At 38.8% G+C, this 24280-nt stretch overlaps 1 protein-coding gene across 9 annotated transcripts in view; it reads left to right on the top strand.

Moving 5' to 3' along the window:
- LDB2 (LIM domain binding 2) overlaps positions 1–21645 on the top strand; it is a 213653-nt gene extending 192008 nt beyond the window's left edge. For 2 of the 9 annotated variants that reach the window (XM_083861903.1, XM_083861900.1), the window contains 3 exons: positions 9965–10088; positions 11223–11374; positions 20354–21645. In XM_083861903.1, the coding sequence (XP_083718029.1) occupies positions 9965–10088; positions 11223–11374; positions 20354–20584 (507 nt within the window). In that variant the 3' untranslated portion in view covers positions 20585–21645. The other 7 variants (XM_083861905.1, XM_083861904.1, XM_083861902.1 and 4 more) reach the window with 7 other exon arrangements.
- Positions 21646–24280: the final 2635 nt, after the last annotated feature.

The following is a 24280-nucleotide window of genomic DNA, read 5'->3' as shown; positions in this document are numbered from 1 at the left end:
CAAGGCTTAAGTAAAAAATATTTGGTGCAAAGTGCTTAGTTCCTCTTCTTAATTACTACAAACTAGCCTTAAACCTTACCTAACAGTGGAACTCCATCCAAATCTAGTATAGACTGAAATTAATGAATCTGCTCCAACTTACATTAAAATTTAATTTTGTCCTGACAAGCTCTCTGAAATTGATACTCACTGCAATACTGAGTGCAGTATAAAAGATCATATCATGCAGTCAACATGATGCACTTTGCAATGTAATTTAACACAAATGTTAAATTAAATTACAAAGATAAATTTTATGGTCTCTCTTAAAATCATTTAAGAGCTTAATTCCTTTCTGAGATGTGTAAGACACAAATCTTTCGTATTGATCACTGACTATAGAGATAATTGTGAGAAAAGAATCACAAAATATGATGGGCCGTCCAAGGCTTTTCTTTATGATATAGACTTGTGCTTTGATGTATTAGTCCTTTATTGCAACTAGGATCTCTGCTGAAGAAACAGGCTTGTAGGTTGTCCTAATTTAAAAAAAAAATGCCAATCTGTACAGTTTGGATGAGGCCAAATTGCACCAGGAGATCCACGAAGAAGATTTAGACAATGTTAAGCAAGATTTGGATGATCCAGACTGTAGATTTTCATGGCCTTCAGAATTAAGCCCTTCAGGAGGAAGATGAGACTCATCCTATAAGTCCTTTAATTTTCATTAGCTGAAAATACATACAGCAAGTGGATGCAGTTTGCCTCTGCCATTGGGATTCCAGGAATCTCTACTTATGTTATTGAAACCAAGTGCCCTTACTTTGTCTGATTTGTAATTGAGGGAAGGAAAAGGAAGCAGATAACCTTTACTATTCACTTTGGTGTGGGAAGAACTGCAAGCCCAGCTGGTGGAAACAAAATTAAAATCCCATAAGGCTTGTCTGCGATGCTGTTGAAGGAGGGGGTTTTTGAAATACCTCCCCATTGTACAGAAGGTGAATAGGAAAAAGAGCATTTGCTGAAAGGACATTATTTTAATGTCTTGGTAATGAGGAGAAGAGTTTAAAGTTGCAAAGTTCTTGCAAAGAATAAAAAAAATAGAAATAATTTTAAAAAAACTATTAAAACTTCAACAAAAGGAGCAAAACTACAAACAGCAGAGCTCCTTTCTAAGCCCTTTCTAAACAATGGATCTTAAATAAAAAGATTAAGCAAAATCCTAAGGAAAATATTTTCAGAGTTTGAGGAGAGAGGGTTATCAAATAGTTACAGCAATGACTGAGAGCCATAAAATATTTTTTTTAACGCTCAAGACTATTCTAAAACAGAATTCCTTCCAGCACATGGTGTAATGATGAACATACTGACTAATATGATAACTAAATAAGGTATATGTCAAAGTCATCTCCACAAATGCACTTCAGCTTCCTCTTGGACAGGGAAAGGAGAGCACATCTGTCCCGTTCAACATTCATTATGTGGCATCTTGAAGGTGCTTCACACCACTCATTACTTACAAACTGAAGATGTCACTAAGACTGATCATACCCACTGGAAGAAATGCTTCGTTTAATACAATATGATGCTAAGTGGGCTCTCAAATTAGGTTCTTTTCAGGGAAGAATGGGCTCAGCTATCTGCACAGCACTTCAGCAGCAGCTCTGCAGGAACGGGGACATAGACAGGAATGCTTTCCTGCCCTTCTGCTAGCCTGGTCACACTGCAGGGAGTGAGGAACCTTGGTGGGATGCAAAGAGGGAGGAAGACACTTTCTAAACTGTAAAGGTTGGGTTCCTTGTTGACCAGGCACACAGTTTTGATGGTGTCATGGTGCCACCAAAAGGAAAGGCAGAATTAATAGCCACAAGAGCTAGCAATGTTTCCATAGTCACTTGAATTGCTCCAGAGTGCATGGAGGAGAGGACAGTGGAGGACGTTGTAAACTAGCTGATATGTAAAGGAGGGGGAGAAAAAAAGGAAAGGAAAAAAAAAGGAGGGAAGGAGAAATTAAATTGGAGTGCAACACTCTAACTAGAATTAGCTGCCATGCTGGTGATGGCTGTGCTAAGATCTGTTTCATATCCACTCATAGTTATTTGCCAGAAAAAAAATATTTTTTTAAGCTTAGTCTTACCTGAAATGAATGCTGCTTCTTTCCATTATCACTGTTGCTGGGCATTGAAATGACTGCAGATACAGAACAGTGTAAAAACATGATGAGCTATGTAGCTTGGGAGCAATTGAGCAGCTGAATACTGCATTATTGAGAAATCATTCGCTACCTCTGGGTGTTAGTGAGAAACTGGAGAGTCCTAGACTGGCATTCAGGGCATAGCATAGGATGAATAAACATTACTGAGTGCTGAGTATTTGCTAGTGAATCCAGCATGGAGCTTCAGCAGTTGCGTGTCATCCCACTGCGTCCTCCCAGGCTGGCAACACACACAAAAGGAATAGTGAATGCCAGGAGCCTTGTGGCAGGATTGTGTCCTAAATAACCAAATTATCAGTGAAATTAAGGACATGTTGTATGACATGGAGCAGGGAAAACAGCCATATTTTCAAGTGTCAACGTGTGAGAACCATTTAAATATATATCAGTAGTCCTCAAAGGACTTGTAGATAGATGCATGAAATTGTTGTTTTTATGTGCATACCTCTCTCTTGCCAAATTATTCCTGGCTAAGTATTTTACCTCTTTTCTAGTTAAGATAGGAATCTCTTCAGAACAAGGGGCTTAATATTTTGTAACATATATGTATATCTCTGTCATTGTACAAATAATAAGCTGTAGATGCAAATGATCACTAATATTGCAAGTGTTAAGCTGGAAATTCTGATTCCTAGCTTCTTAGGTGATTGCAAGTACCAATATTTCGTGACTCAGCATGGTGTCACAAAACATGGAATCTTCTCCCATGCTGAGTGCTGGCTATTAATTATATCCCAGACCTTGTAAATCTCAGGTTATGGAGTTTGTCCCAGAATCTGCTTTTGCTATGGTATTGTGCTGCAGAAACTCATCCTATATTTTTTAAAGCTAACACAAAATATCCACTCCATATGGTTTTTGAGATGTATTTAAAATATGAGCCAAGTTCAACCTGATGCAATGCTGTCTTGCTGAGCCCTGAGCTAGTCTAAAACAATTTCTTTCAGAGGTGTGATCCCATTCATCTCAATGAGATTTTAAGTCAAAGCCTAAAGAAAGTATTTTTTAGTAACAGTTTTGAAACCTTTTCATTACTATCTGTTTAAATCAAATGTCTTTAATATAGGAGTAAATACAGTAAGTGTGCCTATACCGTATTTCCAAGCAGTTTCCCACCTCCTTGTAGATTTCAAAACATATTGTTTCCTACCTATGTAGCAAACCCAAGGAATTCAGTCTGTTTATACACAGCCAATTTAAAAAATCTTTGGCACAGAAGGAATTGGAAATATGGAGGGAACAGTAGTCACAGTAAACAAGTCTAGGGATTACTCTGTGGTATTGGACTACTTAAGCTATTGGGGTTTAAGAGCTGGCTTTTCATTCTGTCCCAAAGATCATCTAAGGTCTCACTAAAATAAATGACCTGTGCAGGCTGGATTTTGAATATTCAGGTTAAAATAACTCGGTTTATAATTTAAGTTGAAGCAGTTACTGTATTTGCTGCTTGATACACTAACTACTGTAAAAATTGAACATTTAAATATTCCATGTATATCGTTACATGAGATGTACAATGAACATTTATTAGTTCCACATCTCAGAAGGAGTGCACAGGGCTCTTCAAACAGGGAAAGTAGGTAGCAAGAATAGGAAGTGAAGTGATGGGAATCTCAAAGCCCCTTCTTTTGGCTTAAAGTTTATCTTGCAGGGAAGGACCATGGATATAGCCGATCCACTGAAAGATACTGATGGAAGAGACTTGTATTTGACTTGATATACTGGGCAAGAGCTTAAAACAAAGCCAAGCATTCCCCTCTAGTAAACAAGTATGTAAAAAAACCACCTAATTTCCTTTAGTTCATAAAACCCCAGAACCATTTCTCATTTATATCTCCATGTTTTTAATGGAAAACAAAGATGGTTTTTAAGATGAAAATGTTCTGTATTCACATGTGATCCTTAAAAAACACATGCTATTTTGAGAAGTGAATTGCAAGCCGGCCAGTGAAAGAAGCAGCAATATGTTCCTAGGAAATTTTCATTCCTCCCTCTGTTCTGCAGGGGAATGAAACTTACATTAATTTGGAAAAACAAGCAGCATGAGCAGAGAAATTTAAAATCAGCTATAAGCTTTCTCTGTTTCTAACTGCAAAGAATGAACTGTATTGAGGACTGCAGCAATGCTTTCCTGTTCAAGTGCCATGCTGCTGGGAGTCCAGGCCACTCATACAGGGTTTTGAAACCACTCCAGAAAGTCAAACTTCCAGCTATAGCTCTTTCACAGGACCTGAAAAAATATCCATACTGTGTCCCCTTCCTCACTGCAGGTGTATCAGTAACATATTGTGGACATCTGGAAGCATGTACCTGTGGATGGGCATAAAACAGTGGATGTGCAGAGACATTTCAGTTCTTTTCAGAAATCCTGTCCCACTAAAGAAATGGGACTTTTCCCAGGGAAATGCACTGGAGCCAGAATTTCTCTAGCAGCATTAACTGGAGTTGTTTTCTCTAGAGCACACAGAGAGTGTGCAGACGGAAGACTGCATTTCAGCATAGAAATAAACTGTCATTGTGTTTAGATTTGTTGGTTAATAACTCAGAGTCTTTGTGGAGGATAAAAATTGAGCTCTAAAAGAAAGCACTGAACCTCTTCAAGGCTGCACATTGTATTCCAGGTATACCTACACTGTCAACATCTTACCTGAATATTTGCCAATGATTAAATACTCCCATTCAAATGGGGGTTTAGTTACTTTTAGGAAGGGTTGTAAATCAACATGTCCTCTGAATATGCAACAGTTCCTATAATTTTCAAGTGATTAATACAGGCATTTGACCAGGAGAAGTTTCAAGCATCAAAGAGTTAAAATGGTAGAACTTGAGGGAACACTCTCATCACTGCCTGGTTCCTTGCTGGCTCATTCAGAAAAACTGATGTTACATTATACATTAACATTTGTAAGTGTCATCTACATGAAAAATTTTAGCTATTTCCATTTTTTTAAACTGTAGTTAGTGAAACTTTTATGTATACAGACAAAATGGGCAGCCATAGGAAGATACTTAAAACTTGCTTATTTTGATAGACCATGGGACTTGTTGCCCGCCTGGCTCACTGACCAGATACGTTTCCTGATTTAAAGAAACTGGCTGGGTGATTAAGTAGTGTCACCGGCTAAATATGGCAAGACTCGAGGCTCAACGCTTTCTCTTTAAAATGCAAAAAGCATTAAAAAGCTGAAGGGCTGGCATTCCTTTGTGCTGCTGGCACGGAGGCAGGGGAGCCTGTTCGCTGGGGCAGCTCTGCCACCTGCAGCTCAGCGCCGGCAGGACCGCATCGCCTGAGCACAACAGCCTTCCCCGCCGCTTTAACCGCAAAAACCCTCGTGGAGGCAAGAGGCTTCACTGAGGAGGGTAATCGCTAACTAAATTTGAAATAGGATACATTATCTTATGGTATGCAAAAGGTAAAAAAGGGCTTTCACATCGGTCTTTCTTAATAATCTTCACTGCTTCCAGAATGAGCATCTGGAATGGAATAAAAAAAGCAGCATTAGAATAAAAATCATAAGGCTAAAACTATTCTTGATGTGACTGGACTGATCTCAGAGCTGAATATGACCCCTCACTGATGAAGGCCAGTTTGGGCTCTGCTGAAAACTGATGTATTACAGGAAATTTTGTGTGGATCCATATTCTCAGAACCCTTTAACTCCTGTCTGCAGTGCCATCCCTATCTCCTCATATAACTCCCTTCTTGAAACACACTGGTTTTTGAAACCTGTATATGGTAGTCTTCTCCTCCAAAAAAAACCCTAAAAAATAAATCAAATTCTTCCAGATGTGTTTTACTAGCACCAAACAATAAAAAAGAAAAACCACCCCCAAACGTGCCTTATTATGTTCCCTATTTTCACTTCCTTGAGCCATATATATGAGGGTATAGCATTACCATTTTTTCAAGTTGGATCCAAGCCCTCTGATTGATGAATTGTCCATAGGATCCACATGGAACTCCAGGAAAGTCACTGCCAGTCCATATAGTACCAAAATGTGCACATGGGTGTCGGTGTGTACTGGGCACATTTACAGGCTGCTCATGCCAGTGATCTCTCAGTGTGAAGAGCTGTGTTCATCCCTAGAGCTGGCTCCACCTCACAGCTCTGACAGTGAAACAGCCATGGTTCTACCTAATGGTCAGACATCATCACAGTGAGCTCAGATGAGATGGCTAGAAACTAATTCTAATAATATTGGGTTACTAAGCATGATGTGGAGTTCTTTCAGTGGGTTTTAGTACTGCAGAGGGAAAGTATATAATCTACTATGATACACATTATTCCAAATATGTTTTAAAAGCTAAAACAAACATAATTTTTCTTTGAACTTTAGGCTTTGTTCAACTGCACACACAATTGAGACACATTCTAGTGCCTGAAATATCCAAATGGAGCTTCCTGTCCTTCTGGGAGAGCAAGTGTGATCTGGTGGATCAGATCATCTAGGGTATTTCAGCTGGCACTAGACACCTGTGCACAGGCATATGGATCCCACCTCTGGTGTTGCCTAAGCGTGGAACTCAGAAATATCTGTCTTGTCAAGCATTGCCATTAAAGGTTCTGTATTCCTAGGACTGTAGAAATTGTTTCTTTAATCATACATCGTCACCACACTAAATTCTTGAAGTCTTTAGGCTATTTTCTTGGGTGACTGATTTCAAGCTGTGGAGAAACTGCTTGTAGAAGAGATTGGTTTTGTTGGTGTTCCAAATATTATTAATATAGTACTATAGTAAAAACTTGTATATTTGGTATTATCCAGTGCTTGAAAAAATGTTAAAATGGATGTTTTGAAGAAATCTCACAGAGGGAGACTAGATGATCTGTGGGGAATAGACAGTTTAAGCCTCAGGCTTCTTCTATATGCCAATGAATGCAGGAGTATAAAACATTTCATTAGCTTTGTTTTAAGAACTCATTCTGTCAACCCAGCCTGCCAGTTATATGCTCACCAGTGGTTAAAGACAGCAGGTGTTTTTGGCCAATCAAACTTTTAAACACATCTTGTCCCCACATTTTTAATCTGGCTTTTTTGAAAAAACCAAGCTACTGATTGTCACTGGCAAGTTCCTTGGACCTAAGATAATTGGAGCACAATCATTTCCTCTTTCAAGGATTTGGGTTTGAGTCGCTTTAGATTTCAAGTAGGTCTCAAAGGTCACCAAAAAAGACTGTGAGATTTGATATCAATCATTTTTAATCCAGTTCATTTTACACTTATGCCCAATTCACATGAGCTAGATGCATTTAAAACTATAGAGCTCAACGCCCTCCTATTACTCAAGTATCCAAAGCCAACCTTACAATTTTGAGACTTTAGAGGAAGAAAATGGTTTTGAATTCCCCAAAAGTCAGAAGTATTCATGTGACTGGCTACAGCTCCCAAATATCCAGAAGACAAGAATTTCCCATGTCCCAGAGTAGGGCCCTCAGTGCCCATATTTTTCTCTATGCAAGTGAGATCAGTCAAGCATTTCTATAAATTGGGTCTGTATTCCCTTTCAGTTTTGTGTGTGAAGTGAAAGAGATTATATACAGGATTAGCAGTCAAGATATCCACAGGCAGCAGGGACAGCATAGTTCTCAGTACACATTATGGTTAGAGCACAATAGCAAACATCTTTGCCAAGATGATAAAGAAGAAACATTCTCTTTGTTGCCAGAAATAAATATCTAGGGAAGAGTAAGTATATAATGAATAAAGTGTCCCTAAGGAAATGTTGGAAGAACCTACATATATATTTACATATTTTTAGTCCCAGCAGCAGTAGAGTTATGTGAGTCTAGTGCTCTGCCCAGGGTAACTAGTTTGTTCAGAATTATCACAAATATTTTTTCAAATATCTTGCTGCTATCAGCTCATAATGAGAAAATTTAGGCAGCTATGCCAGAAGCCCAGACTTTTGAGAGTCAAAACAATGCTGTCCATTATGATCACAAATCTCTTTCTTTCTCACATACACACACACAAAATCCAAGCAAGCACCTGCAGGTTTCAGAATAAATTGAATATGAACTCAAAATACAACACCTTTTTCACAGCATAAACTGGATCCTGTATATATTTTAGAACCTGATGACCTTAATCTTTGTTAGAAAAGTTAACTAGATAAAAATCCAAGCCCAGAGTGCACTATCTGATAGCAGCCTTCTGTCCACGAGATTATCTTGTAGATATTTATTTACAAAAAATATGTAAAAACTAAGAAAAGCGTCAATGAGGCAACTGCAGATTCAATTTTTGCACTTGGAAAAAAATAATTTCTCGTACTGAAGCTCTTCATTCTCCCTGCTGTTTAATGTTATCTGTTTTAACTGCTGTTAATGAAAGGCTCATCAAACAGCAGTGCCAATACACAGTAATATTTAAATGCTGAATTAGTCTCAGTCCTCATGTCAGCTCCCTTTCAACTATTTTCCTTGCATACTCTGCATCTCCATTTATATGAATGAGAGAAGGGTGCACGTGGGGAGAATGGAGCAAGCATTGCTCAGCTCTGCAGCCCAGAGAGAAGAATTTGTCTCCTGTCTTCTATATTTGTAGAAGAATGAAGGGAAAACATCTCCTGCTGAAGTAAATCCTAGATACTCCTTCAGCAAAATGTCCTAAAATTAAGTAAATAATTCAAAACAAGACTGTGCTTAACTTACACCTCTCTTTGGTTGCCATTCTAACTTCTAATAACTTGATCAACTTGTTGCCCTACTTTTGTTGGTTAAAAAAAAAGACAAACCTGCCCCTGCTTCTAAATGCAGTTCTGCTTTGAAAAGTGACTAAAAATGGCATGTAGGCTCCATGCTTATTCTGTGCCAGCTACTTCCTTATCATATGTGCTCAGTTTGCAAGTAAGGAACCATTATCTCCTATGAGCCTGCCCTGCAAATTTCAGGTAGAACCTGTACGTCAACCCGTGTTTTTTCTCCTCGTTTAGGATGCCTAAAAACCAAGGCTCTGGCAAACAAGAGTAAGCCCTCAGTTACACATGTGCAATTTTGTAGCCTTCTATGGCTTTGAGTGAGGTTTAATGACTGGAAATGATTCTGTGGTTATAAACAGGAGAGAATAGAAAGCAGTGCAGTGCTCTTTCTGCTGGATCTGCTGTGCTAACAGGAGTAGAAAGCAGTGGACAGTAATTTTAATTATTAAGTGAACAGACAGAAAATATATAAGACTCTTTTTAATAAAGGTGTTTAAAATCCCATGTTTTCAGAAATCTTTATCATAAGATATTCAGCATTCAAGCAGATAAGAAAAATAAAATGCTTCTCTTTTTTTCTCATGTGTCATTCATATGATAGGAAGAGAGTGTATAGTCCTCATATAACAAAAACATTCCAAAATTACCAAGATTATTTTGCATGCAATATCAAATAAAAGATCATTTATAAGAAGTTCTCATTGTAGTGTGTAGCAGGTCAGAAGAACACATTTGTCTGTATGGGAATAATAATCCTCTATGGGCATTTTATTATTTATTTATCTTTGCAGCTTTGGAAATGAAGCATGAACATTTTCTAGTCTTCTGAAATATCTGTAGCCTGGAAGACTAGAGTTGAAGTTTATCTGATATATCCAAAAATTACCTAAGATAGTAAATAGCAAGAAAAAGTTTTCCCAATTCAGAGTTTTGATTTTGCAATCCAAGTGAACTGTACAAGACATGCTCTAGTAGGAAGAATAAAAAAAATTCCAAAATATAATTTCCTCCAAATCAGTGGAGGCTTTGCTTGGATGAAATTGTTCTATTCTGATTTTTTCTTCCAGTTGTGTGTAATACTGGAGCCAATGCAGGAACTGATGTCAAGACATAAAACTTACAATCTAAGTCCTCGAGATTGCTTGAAGACTTGCTTATTTCAAAAATGGCAGAGAATGGTGGCCCCACCAGGTACGTTTCACTTCCAATATTCCACTTATTTTATAGTAAAATTAATAGAGAAGCAATGGGAAAGTTTACTTATAAAGGAAAGTAATAAAAATTAACAATGCTCCCAAAGCAAGCCTGAAAATTATTCTGATATTTTATGATTTCAAACTGACACAACTGATTTATAGATGTGCACACTGAGATGGCTTCACTATGACTAGGATATAATTTAGTACAAAAATATGTGTAGATGGAATGCAAAATGCCTACTAGCTCCATTAGAATTCATTGTTTATATAATCCTGCTTCCTGCTGTGACTCTGAAATTACAGCTACAATTCATAATTAATTGTCTTTGAGACTAATATCAAGTTATTTACAGGCCTGAACCTAATCTCCTTCCTCTTATACCTCAAAATAATAATTCTCTCTTTTTTTCAGATTATAAAGGTTTTTATGTCTAAGAGTGTTCACATGGGTGCCCAGGCCAAATTTTGAGAAGAGCAATTGCTGCTCTGTGCTTTGCCAGTTTAAGCAAAGCTGTGTAATTGTCCTGATTTGGTCTGAGTTTTGCAGGCTTGCAGGGCAATGGCATTAGCACACTTTATTGGAGTCTCTAGGGAGCAGCAGTTCTAAAGGTGAAGCCCACACAGGATGTAGAAGGAACTCAAAGGGTGTTTGCTTGTTGCTTGCTGCATCAATGGCAGCAGTAGGGTAGAAAGCTTCTTTAGCCTTTGTCTCTGGCTGGGTCATTTGAGGCTGTACCCTACATCACAGTAAGACCTGCATTTTTATTTAGCAGCATTCCTTGCTGTGTGGCCTTCAGCAAGTTACACAGTCACTTTGACCATAATGATCATTATCATGATACTCCTATCAGTAAAATGCTATTGAATACCTTATTCATACCTGTAGATGATGCTGGGACAATAAGCTTTGTTAATCCATCAGAAAAAATTGAAAGCAGAAACCATTGGTTTGGGTCCAAATACCATTTTACAGTTTGTATGTTAAGTGTAACACAACTGCTACCATTAAACTTAGGAATTAGTAAAACTAATTGAAAAAATATTTCAGCACTTCTTCTTATGGATCATTTTAGTTCATGCTTTACAGTATCTACCATTTGCTTTCCTTCTTACCATTTTATTGCAGCAGAACCCACAAGACAACCAACAACCAAACGGAGGAAAAGGAAAAACTCTACCAGCAGCACTTCCAACAGTAGTGCTGGGAACAACGCAAATAGTACCAACAGCAAGAAAAAGTCAGCTGCTGCAAACCTGAGTCTATCAAGTCAGGTACCTGTAAGTCTCACTTTCCATTTAGGCGTGAATCACTTACGGTGCTTTAATTCTTTCCATACATTGTAAAGAAGGTGCATTCTTGAGCCAAAACTATCACAAGCAAAAGGTAATCTTGCACAGTGCGCTGTGAAAGCTGGGGAATTAGTGGAGAGGTGTGAAGAAGCTGTTCTGCAGTGCAGCTTTAATGCAGGACCCTGTGCAGGACACAGAAGTGTCCTGAGGATCAGATGTGATTTTTCAAAGGCCTGGGCCAGTTCCCCTTTTTGTCAGGGGGAGTCCCTTCAATAGTGGTGGGACTCAGATTAGGCCTCATGTTTTTAGACATAGCATCAGCCTTGCAGACTTCATCTGCCAGGTGCTAAGCGAGGATGTGTCCCAGTGGTGCAGGACAGCTGTACCTGAGGAAGCCACTGGTCTCTCTGTGTTAGTACCTTGCCTCTAATTGGTGCCAGGTTCAGATGCTGAACAGGAACAGGTTATGATTTAACTTACCTGCAGAGCTTTACTCTTCATCCCATCACTCCACCAGCAGAGGGTAGATCCTCTGGAATGTGGCTCTCAGCTTATCCACCCTGCTAGCTGTAACTGTTGACATCCTAATTGTATAGGGAGACACCAAGTCATTTCCAGAGTGGCAACTGTATCAGCACTTTAATAATGTCACATTTACTACCTTAGTCACAATATAGGGGTAATCAGACCCCAAATTGTGACAAAGTCTGCCTTAGTCAATAAGAGATGGCTTATGCATTTTAAAGCTCAGGAAATTAATTTGATATTATACGAACCATAAAGTCATATCCTGGGAATAACATGCAGGTATTTTTATTGGATTTTTGATCAGCAGATAGGAAGGGGTTAGGTCTCCTCTGAAACCTGACAAAGAATATAGGCATTTTGTTAGCACAAAGCAGACACTTCCTGGGAAGCTTGAATACCCAGATTAAAAAAAAAGAGGCGTATACTAACACCAGTGAAATGAAATTAAGGTTTTTGTTTAGCAACTGATTTAGCAATCCACTAGTTTACAGCTTTGGGCTTCAGTACATTAAACTCATATTTCCTCCTTGTCATATTAAAATTGGCTCACATCCCCAGAGTCAGATTCTTTCCCTAATATAGGCATCTCTGTGTTTTTCTGGCAGCACAAAGCAGTCAGAAGGCTGACTACCTGATCTCCTGGTGGCAGGCACCACTCTGCCCCACTGATGGTATCTGCCAGGAAAACCTTTGGATCAATATTCAACCATATTTAAGGAGAAAAACTGCAATGAAGTGCAAAACCAAGCAACCAGCTAGTTCCTTGCTGTCTCCATCTTTAAAACAGTAGAATCATTTTCTGTCAACTACACTGCTCATAGTTCAGCAGGACCAGAATCTGACCCCCTGCATCTCTTCAGCCTACTGCTCCCTGGAGAGAGGACTTTTGTTGCTTTCAGTGGTAGCTGTGTGTACTTCAATGTTTGAATGTGATTAAGCCCTCTGATAGTTACCTGTCACTCCCACTGATATTGAAATTGACTTCAGGTGCTGAAGGCTACTCCTGACAGATGAAGTAGTCAAGGCTGCTCTTCTGATGGAGATGATAGTTAAGCACCTGAGACATATTGGTAAATTTTATTATGGTATGAGGGATGGATTTTTAGCCTTCATTTACTTTCAGGATGTTGCATACTCAATGTTTTTCAATATTCTTTGCTTTCTGTACCAGAGTAGCAAAATGGTCCAAACTCTTTTGTATGGAGGATCAGGTTCCATTTTTAGGACACTTTTCCTTTCCATCTGCAAAGGGGAAAATGCTTAGCTGTTCGACTTGACATACTAACAGCTCTTCCCATCTTCCCCACAGCAAAGATAGCAAACCAGATGGAATTGATGGTTTGGCCACCCTGTAGAGTAGACAGAACTCAAAATAATTTTAGCAGGAGGATATTTCAGTGTAAAACTATTCAACGCTTTTCAGTTTAATAAAGAGATGTTATCCCACGCTTCTTCAAAATTATGCATTTTTTGAAGTGGACCTTGCTGCCATTGCTTTCTGAAGATAGCTGCAGGTAGCAGTAACTTGCTTTCTGTTTCTTTCCCATATCCATACCTTAAAGTGTATCATTTAGTAGCTAATGTTTGGTTTCCCTTACATGCAATAGAAGACAAGAGATCCTTGAACACAATTTGGCAGTTTTCAATTCACTATAATATTCATTTGGCCATACAGCTTTCTGTGAATGGGACTTTCCTGCTCAGTAGAAAAAACTCCCACTCTACTGAAATCATTCACTTTCAGTGTTAAAAGCATTTCTCCTCTCTTTGTTAGAGAAGAGCAATGGAATCACTGCATCTTCTATCCAGATGACTCAAATAACCAGAGCTAGTTTCAGTTCCATTTTTCTCATCTTCCTCTCTGGAAAACCCCACAATGAGCTCATATCTATATCAACACTGGATTAATGTGAAGTCCTGTATTCCAACTCTCTCTTTTTCTCCAGTGATTTCTTCCCTGCCAGCAATGTCAATCTCTCCACCATAATCACATCTAATTTCCTGTCTCTTTTATGCTTCTGTGTTGTTCTAACTTTGATAGTAAATTAATCTTGATTAAAGAGTGTTTTCTTAGCCTCTGTTCTATATGATGTTTCTTGATTTAGGACATTAGTAATTATTCTGTTTTGCTCCTACATTAATGCTGCATGCACTGGGAAATATGTGAACTACTATACACCTCATCTATATTTCTCAGTCACACTATTTACTTCTGTTTCTTTAGTGAGATCCTCATGCCTGGAGAGTAAAATGTCCCATGTTCAGGATAGTGTTCAGAAAACAGAAGTACCATCAGCTATGGCAAAGCTTGGAACTTCAGAGTTTTGTCATTTTCCCCACAGCCCCTTCCAGCTCTTCAGATAAATACATTGGGCTGGGCAAGTCTTGATTAATGAGGGAATGTTACTTCTTACATAGACCTTCTACTAGTAGAAGGAGTAGGTTGTGCTATCTCCTCCACCTGTATTATTTTCTGATTAGTTCTCCAGGCAGGGACAGTACAGACAATACAGAGCCAAGCTCAGAAAGCAAAATCACATGATTGTGTTTCCATGCATGGGTCAGGTTGGCACTACATCCTGTAGCTCCATTGTTGAAGCCTAATCAACCAGTATCATTTATGCTCCTTTTGTTGCCTTAAATTTATTACCATTTCCACAGTGCTGACACATTCTAATACATCTCTAATGACAATCCAAAAAAGCATCTGAAGGGTCTCTGCTGGTGGGTGGGTATCTTCCCTCTCATCAGGAATTTGAAAATGTTCACTCTCAGTCTGTCCTCTTATCTCTAACTATTGTTTATACTTTCTCAACTCTGGTAAATAAAATAGAAAGTTTTGTCCTTTTGACAGTCACTTGCACCCTATTGTACCCATTTTCTCTTACGATGGCGGGATAAACAGTGATTTCTGTGATTCTGTTGATTCTCAGGCTACTGATTGCAGACCTTCAGTATCTCTTGTCAACATTACTCTTCTGGCCCAAGTCCCCTGTTTAATATCCTTTCTATGTATTACTTATTTCCTACATTCTTAACACAAATGCAGTTAGCCATTGTGCCCCATGACTGCACCACACAACTCATTCTTAGGTTGGCCCACTGCTTGTCCAGTGATGCTTTTGACCCAAATCCTGTAGGTGGTGAGGCAATACACTGTAGTGTGGTGGACGTAGAACTAAGTGCTGCTAAAGTCAGTCCAATAGCACAAATACAAAAAGAGGTTTTTCTTAACAAATGTTTTCTTTCTCAGGCTTTCATGGGTGCAGACTCAGTACTGCCAGTGCTTCCCATAGATGCATTGACTTGTTTTAGTGCATAAAGAAAACAGACAAGACAGAGACCCAGAAACTGTAGTCCACTCAGCTGCTTTAGTCGCAGCAGATGCCAGTAATTTAAACTTGGATCTGTTCATATTCTCAATCACTTCTGATATTTGGAAGGTTTATTGGGTAGAAACAGGAGTTACCAATATCCACTTTCCTCTAAAGAGCAAAGATGGGCAGAGTCCTTCTGTGACCTGCCTTTCTGATGTTAGCCTTCCTATCATTTTAAAGCAATTAATTACCTAATTTGGGTGTGCCAGTCTTACCTCTTACACAAGCTACTAATAATTTCCTCTAGTATTTGAAGCTAGCTGCAATATTTTCCCAAGTCTTTGCTCAATTTTCAAGCCTCCTTATTGGCTAAAATCATATTCCTTAACATTTTTCATATTCTTCTGTATCAAGTTAAACTTTTTTGAAAGCCCAAACCCTTGTACTGTAGAGCAGTGATTTGTATATGGTGATCTGGGGATTACAGGTATGAGCAATGTCATCAGAAGGGGTCCATACAGCTATTTTCACTTAAATATCACACTCTGTTAAGTTTAATTAAAACAGGGCACATTGATTCATTTTCATATATTTGAAACTAGATAGCAATCCAAAACTCTCACAAACTATAAGAACCATTGCCCTATGCTGCTCCCAGTCATCACCACAGAAATTAATATGTGGAATTTGCTTTCATTTACTAATGAAGATCCCGTTGAGTGTAATACTGTAACCATGAACCCAGTGAAATACCATGTATTGGAAAGAATAAAGCATCACTACATGCCCTGAGTAAATGAAACATTCTTTGTTACATCCAGAGTCTTAAGTAGAACCTCCTTGCACTCTTTAAGCAAGTTACATACCTCAATAATCTCTCTTTCTCTCTGTAGCTCTCTGTAAGCTCCTCAGAAACCAAATCCATAAATAAACCCACTAATGTGGAAGGGAGCAATGCAATCTCTTACGTGTTTCAGAAACAGGGTAGGTTTAGGTGGTTTGTAATGGATGTTGTAGAACCAGAGCTACAGTTCCAGGGTCAGGGATTAGTGTCAGAAATTAACCCATGCCTCAAAACCATGCAATTCAGAATTTAGTAGTGGGATGAGAGAGAATAACTTTGTTTCCAGCTTTTGTGCTTTAGGAAAAACATTCCAAACAAGAACAGAATGTCAAGTTAACAGTGAGAATTATGATGAGATGTGAAAGATTTTTGTCTGGGAAGTGTTTACTCTGAAACCTAATTAAAATGTCGGTTCTGTTTCTAAAGATCATTTCAATACCAAAGTCAGTCTGATGTTTTTTCTCATGGAAGCAGTGACCATTATGGGTGTGAGCAGCATTGAGGCTCTCAGTCATGAATAATTTTTGTGCCAAGGAGCTAAAAGGTCAATTATTAAAATAATTACCACTCACACAATTCCATAAGAAGGAAAGCAGGAGGAGGAACCCTTCTTCTTTTGATTTAGCCCTTAGAGGTATGCTAGCTGCTAAAACTAGTGCAACTTTCAGTCCTTGGAGGATGAGACGTGTTTGAATGACATACTTGAGAGTGCCAGGCATTTCTAATTACCTTAGGCTTGTGGAGCACTGTTTGTCTCCTTCTGGGCCTGCGACAACAGAGCTATGAACCTATCACTGTAACACACTGAGCTAGGCTACATATTACCAGCAGCAAAGATGGCAGGCTCAGGGATGGGGAATTTTACATGGCCCACCAGATATTTTTATCTCCAAACTTCATGAAGACATTGTTTAGACATAGGATAATCCCAAGTTAAAAAGTGTAGTCACTTTACTGAGCAGGGCAGAGCTAAATTTTGAGGCTTCATAGAAAAAACAGATGAAACCTAGAAATTACCAATCTATTAAATAGAAGTGCTTGCATTTGAGTGTTGTGTGAAGTGATCTCTGTGTATAGTTTATATGCATCAATTTAAGTTTGGATAGCAACTAGGGTTATTACAGGATGAAAGGTATGATATACATGAAAGCTGCTTTTGTGGTTATTATAAAATACTACATTTCTGTCACATAATGTAAAACAACCACTGCTTTATTTACAGTGCTTCAGTACAGCCATATTTACTATCATGAGACATTCCTTAACCAAAAATTTTGTTTCTAATCACAGAGTAAATTAATAAGATTGAGTGACTACAGTCTAAATCTTTTTTTAACTAATTTAGTCAAATATGTGCTACCATAACTAGGCCATAGCAGTGTGTGCTGCCATGCAAGAGACTAGGGTTTAATTCTTGGATTCTGCTTCTCACTCCATGAGCAGGAGCTAGGAGCACTCCAGAGCTGCAGCCTCAACCCTGGGAGGGATGGAGCCTTGTGTCATTCAACAGCAGTGACCCCCACTGGCCAATTTAAGGAGAAGCATTGAGGGGCTCTAAAAGGAGTCACTTCCAGTCCTCCTCAGAGGTTGGTGGTCATTGCACGGGATCTAGTGAGTGGAGGTTCAATGGGGTGCACTTGGTGGGGTCTTCAGCTTTCAGTCTGAGGAGCAGAATCCTCTGGGGAGGAAACAGCATGTGCGCTTCCTGAGACACTATTTTTGCCTGATTTAGCTATAAGTGGCAAGATTGTCAAGAATTTTTTTCAGATGTCCTATAACAAATGCTGTAATATCTATCTTTTAAATAGAATGAGGGAAAACTCCACTAACCTCAATATAATTGTAGCTCAATTCCCAGAGGGGGAGAGAGAGACTCAATAGCAGAGAGGGAAATACAAGTGCAAACTGTTCTCTCAGTGGGAGTCATTATATGAAAGGAATAATATTTGCAATGAACCTGAGAAATTAGAGCTGGAAACACTTACAAGGTCATTGAACATCTCCCCACTAATGCATGAATGTTTCCTGCCACAGATTGAGATTTTTTCCTGGCCTAGTGTTAGGTGACCTGAGCAGTGAAAGTAGCACTGTTCCAGTGGGATCGTTAATCTTCAGCCTGCCGTTATCAGGAACAGGAATATTGTCTTAACAGTGGGGATTACATTTTTGTTTACTTAATGCCATCTTAGTACCCTAGTCTACATCTCCTCAGATTGGCCTAAAGTGATTGTCTTCCTTTCAGCACTTGCAGCTGTTCAGCATATTTCCCCTCCCAATCATTAGGTGGATGTAATACACATTTAATTCTTTCATGTGGCCTCCCCAGCAAGCTGTTGTAGCCCCATAGTGATTTTTGATGCACTTGTCCAAGTCTCATCTAAGTCACTGACCTCTTGCTGGTGTGGCAACAGAGAGAACTTGAGGCCTGTCCTTGAGAACGTCAAAGTAAAAGGAACTTTTACTTGTTGCCACCTCGGTCTATGATTGTGTTTCAGCCACTGTGGTCCTTTTTGCCTGCCATATAACACTGCACACTCACACCCAACTCACTGTCCTCTGCCAGGTCTCTTTTGTCATTAATGCTCTCGCGGTACAGTGGGATCAGGTCTGGTTCAGCAGTGCACACTATATATTGCCTGTTGTTTAGAGGGATGGGATAAATTAGAATAAACTTTTGCTTATGAACACCTTTCTCTTTTAAATCTCTATGTCACAAAACTGTGTGTGAGTTTTTTTAACCAAATATTTTATGGCTATATGGAGTAACAAAACAGACAGACTGAAGTAGAAATAATGTAACAATTTTTTTATACTCACAAATTTTTTTATATAGCACAGGCTGAAAATATGACACAAACATTCTTATGTAACATGCCAGCCTTTGCTGAGGGATATCAAGAAATAATATAAACACTTGCAGGCAATAATTTGTATTGTTTTGTGGTGATGGAACTAGATATCTGATTAAAAAGAAACCTTATTAAATGCAAACATTTGTCTTTTGTTTGCTTTTAACATTCCTAAGAAGGAACAGATCCTTTAAAAAATGAATCCATTGTTCACCAGGATTCTTGGAAGGGCTTGTCAAATCAGCAGGAACAAAGCTACACATCTGCAATTACTGCACTTCTACCAAGCACTACCTGATGCCCTGACACCTGAGCTGCATGAAAAGATGCATCCCACATATTTCTTTAGCTGTTAGCACAGCAGCCTGATTCTCTCCCTTGAACAGAGAGAACAAGAGAGCTCTCTGGCTTTGCACCTTTGCTTTCCAATCTCAAGTTTGCACCTTTCTATCCCATGCGGCTTAGGGTTTTTGCAGCAAATCTGTGATGCACTGGAGTACAGTAGGCGGTTTACTTGTTTTCATGGAAGGACAATTTGTACTTAAAGCAGTGATTAGATGAATTCTTTCTTTCTTGCATGCTTTAGTTTCTGATGAGTACTAGCTTCATCAGTGTAATTATAATTAGCACTCTTCATCTTGCTTTTACGGTACCAGCTGGACAGATTGGTCCTCTTACTGCACAGATTGGCGGCAGGGTTGCCTACATGGAGTTAGGTGACAGGCACCATGAAATAACAGATGGTAAATTCAGGGCTTGTTGGCAATCAGCAGGTTTTTGCTAATGACTTAATTAGCTATGCAAATTGTCAAATCAGTGTGAACATTGTTTTTATCGAAAACTTTACCTAAATTAATTACCATAATTAAGTAGCAGAATGTCAAGTATATTGGATGCGTAAAAGGGCTTGGCTGGCTATGGATAAGAGAGTTACCATCTTTATTAGAGTGCTGTGCTCCATGTTTGGGAAGTCTGAGGATAAGAAATGTGGTTTCTTTTAAACTACTTTTAAAATACGCATATCACCAAGTTCCAACTGAGATACACCCTGGTGCCTTTCCAAAGAAAACGGTTCAGGAAGGATTTACTGAATAAATGATAAATATTTCAAGGAGAAGTTTAGAGGCAGTTCCATAGCCTGTTTATTTGCTTAAAATCAGGCATATTTTTCAGCCTACCTGCTTTTCAGTTCTGGGGTTTCTGAGATCCAGAGCCATGAGCATGGGGCTATAGAGATGTGTTATAGTTTTTAATTAAATTAGAAATAAAGTGTAAGCCTCTCTTCTTGTTCCTGCTATGTGGGAACTTTTAACTCTGTTTTTCAAATGTCACAAAGTTAAAGAGATGCAAATTCTCTAACATAATTTTTTTAAGTTGATTTTTTCTCTCTCAAGGTTTCCATATAACAAATATTGGGTGCTGTTCACAGGATGTGATGGTGGTAGGAGAACCAACTCTGATGGGAGGCGAATTTGGGGATGAAGACGAAAGGCTTATCACTAGATTAGAGAATACACAGTATGATGCAGCAAATGGCATGGATGATGAAGAAGATTTCAACAATTCACCTGCACTGGGAAATAACAGCCCATGGAACAGCAAACCTCCTGCTAACCAGGAGACTAAATCTGAAAACCCCACACCACAAGCTTCCCAATAGGTTATTCTGCCGCAGTGCCCACTGCAATGTACCTCAGTGGGTTATTAATTACTGTTTCACAGTATTCTTCAAAATAAAATTTAAAATAAACACCTTTCAAAAAATACAGTATCTATTTCTAAACTAAAGCTATCCAACTTTTTTTGTTAGGGAAAACTCTTGTATAAGCTTCCATATACATTCCTTGGAAGTATTGTCATACAACTAGATACTGGCACTGACCTCAATTAAAATAATTGAAAATTAAACAGCATCTCATGGCAAATTTCTGACAGTGCATTTTATTGGAAGGGATTGTTTTTTTCCTCATCAAACAATGGCCATATTTTAACAAGTCATCAGTGCTCAGGATCTCATTAACAAAACTATGTAAAACTTTTTACAATTGTAATATATTTTCTGCTTTTCAACTTGCACCTGAAATTTCTTGTTTCAGAAAAAGATCAGCTTTTAAGGAAAAGTAATTTAAAGTAACTTTTGTTCATTCTTTAACTTTTCTTTCATCAGTTAATCATTTAAAGGATCCAGCATTTTTAATTTACATTTAGCTGATGCCAGTAGATACTCTATCCATCATTTAATAAAAATACTGAAACAAGAAATGTCTTTTTTTCATCAAAGACATGAGAAATATTTTTATGTGGAAAAAGACACCCAGTCCTATGAGAGTTTATGCTTTGTAAAATTGCTGTCGATCCAGATATTTTAAAGCCATGTAATCCATTAACTTTGTGGGCAGCTTAATAAATCTAAAACTTTTGTGTTTTTATTATTGTATCTGAGTTGGCTTTGTTGTTATTTCTTTTCATAGTATATTTCTTGTATAATATTTTTGTAAAGCCCTCATATTTTGTTTTACTTTCTTGTTTTGTTTTGTTTTTTATTCCGGTGTATTTATGTGAAACTTTATAAAAGAAACTAATTTTTTTCATTTACATATTAATATGTTCAACTCATCATGTAAAGACACAGTGAGTCAGTGTGTTATATGATACAACTGTATTTTATGTATGCTTTGCCAATAAGTGTGCCAATAAACTGTGTTAACAAATGTGCTCTTACACAGTGCATTTAAAGTTCCTTGTATACACAACACACACACCCGTGTTCAGGATCATGCTCCAGGGATTTCTGGAATTAGTGTTTCTCTGAATTGCAGTCTCTTTCCAGCTAAAGGGAAAGGCTATGGTTAGGTGTAGATCGCTTGCAGCTCAATTTGGTTTTATACTCTTTTTCTAACAATAACAATGTGCAGCACCACAAGTGAGTTACAGCACTGAGAGCCAGGTGTGAGGAGGGCAGGGCATCCAGCCAGAGAAGCTCCATCCTGAACTTTGCATCCCTTGCCTTCCAGGGGCAGGGCTTATTGGAGCGAGGATTTCCACTCTGCTGAATTCTGTCTGATAGTTTTATGATGAGTCCCTCAACTGGTTTATGGGAGGATTTTAAAAATCCTCCTTTCTTTGCTTTGCTATCATGTCAATTGTTCACGAGTGCCAGTGAAACCCGTGGAGTGGCGCAGCTGCTCTGAGCACAGCCCAGCCTGCAAAGCCCCTGGGCTGAGCTGGAGGACTGAGGCACAAGCCTACATTCCCAGGAACCTGGGAGGCCCTGCAAGGAGCACCCTGAGAGTGGCAAACACAGGAAGAACTGTCAGCAGAGAGATGCTGAATCTACACAATCCTGCCTTTTGTGCAGGGGAGTGGTGTTTTGTTCTTCCCTGAAACTCTACTTTCAATATTGCTGACATTGTAAAGCAGCTGAAGAAATTCTAGGTTTTTTCCTGAGTGGCTGTACATATACCCAGAAGCCAGCCTAGGGAAATGTGTCTCCTTAGCATATATACATATTTTTTAAATCAAGCTTTTGCTGGATGTGATTCTGTCAAACAGGTTTGAAACCACCACTGCAGAAGGAATACAAAGCAAAGCACCTTGTGTTGTCACTTGGATCTTGGTGAAGGACAGCTCCCTCCCTGCCCCAGGAACCAGCCTGGGCCCATGCTCTTGCAAGCAAAATCCTTGTTCAATGGATTTTGGCACCTATGGTGCTCCTTGCAGGAAGACAGCCTAAAAGACACTCCATGCTCTAGAGCACAAAAGTTATCAACTATAGAATTTAAAACTAGCCAAATAACAAATGCAAATAGCCATGCTGCTCCTTTGTAACACTTTCAGAATGTAGGAAACTCTAGTTTTATCATTCAGTGACTACATCAGCCCTGATTACTCCATGTAAATAATTAAATTCACAATGTATTCTGTTAAGGGATCTCTGGCTTCTATATAACTGCTATAACATTACAATTATACACTGTAATTCTAATGTTCAAGAGCACTAATCATTCATATTACATCTCCATGAGAACACTCTAAAAGGCATTCCTTATTATTAATCTTTCAAGACTGGCACTACTATTTCAATTTTTAAAAGATTTATGATGTCACATTACTCCTGTTGTTTCAGTAAATAAACACAGGAACACTTGAAAAATGGGCAACAGACTCCTTAGAGAGCTGTCCTTGAATTAATCTCCAAGGACACTTTCTCCATATCTCCTCAAAACCCTTGTCTACAAGCTATCAATCCACCCTATTGTGGTTAGGGTGAACAACAGACACAGCTAGCTGATTTTATTTATTCACTTACTTATTCATAAAAGAAATGTCCAGAATGGGCCAGCTCGAGGAAGTGGTTGAGATGGACAGCAGCTGGACACGCAGTCTCCTCACTGCTGCATCCTTCACTCCCGAGCCCTGGCTGCTGCGTGGGCTTTTCATTTCATGTTTGAAATGACATGGTAGACTCAAGATAAAGCCCGTGATCCCATTTCTGATGCTAAGAGCTCATGCCTTGTCCTCATGAACACCCCCCATAGGCTGAGGATTAAATAACAGTGATCACGTGAACTGATGGATTTTACGGCTTTCGGTTAGAGGTTGTCATTAAATTACAATGCAGCTTCCAATGTCCTCTGTGACCGCCTGGCACAGAGCAGTGGGAAAGGTGAGTAAACACCACAGGTGAGTTGAAGCAACAAGTTTGTAAGACTGAAGAATGAAAGCTGGAAACCAATAGTTAATTTTACTGTAATCAAATCTCACCACCTACCAGAACATTGTATCTCACAGAATTTGGAAGGAAATAATGTTTTTGGCACTTCCCCCTGGGGAGCACTGAAGCTATTAAAAGGAGGAAGGAAACTTATCTCATGATGTTGAAATATTTTCAAAAAGAAAGCTCTTGTTTGTTTTAGCTAAATGGAGGGAAATACTGGCCCTGAGAAGTGCCTGTGCAAATCAGAGGGAGGAAATTCCAGGAGTTTACTTGGAAAAGCTGAATCACAAAATTACTAAAGTGACCAAATACAAACACTGACAACCAAGCTGGTTGCTGTTGCAAAGAACTTAAACCATGCAAGAGTCATAAGCACTGGTGGGTTTTGATTGTTCTTTGAATTGCTTTGTTTGGGGATTTTTTTTTTTTTTTTTTTTTTGGGGGGGGGGGGGGGGGGGAGCATCGTCTTTGTTCAGCAAAATGCATTTCTTAGAGAAATGGTTTCTCATGAATCACCAGCTAGTCTTACCAGCTGCCCCTTGTGAGAAGATTGCAGTTCCTAAAGCTCCTTCTTTCTCTCTCTCCACAACAAGCAAAAATAAGCAGTATTTAAAAATTTGTAATCTCTTCAGAAAGCAG

Source organism: Zosterops lateralis (assembly GCF_965231275.1).
Source record: "Zosterops lateralis genome assembly, chromosome: 5".
Classification (NCBI taxonomy): Eukaryota; Metazoa; Chordata; class Aves; order Passeriformes; family Zosteropidae; genus Zosterops; species Zosterops lateralis.
The sequence above is the reverse complement of the archived record's forward strand: the minus strand, read 5'-3'. Positions and strand labels throughout refer to the sequence as shown.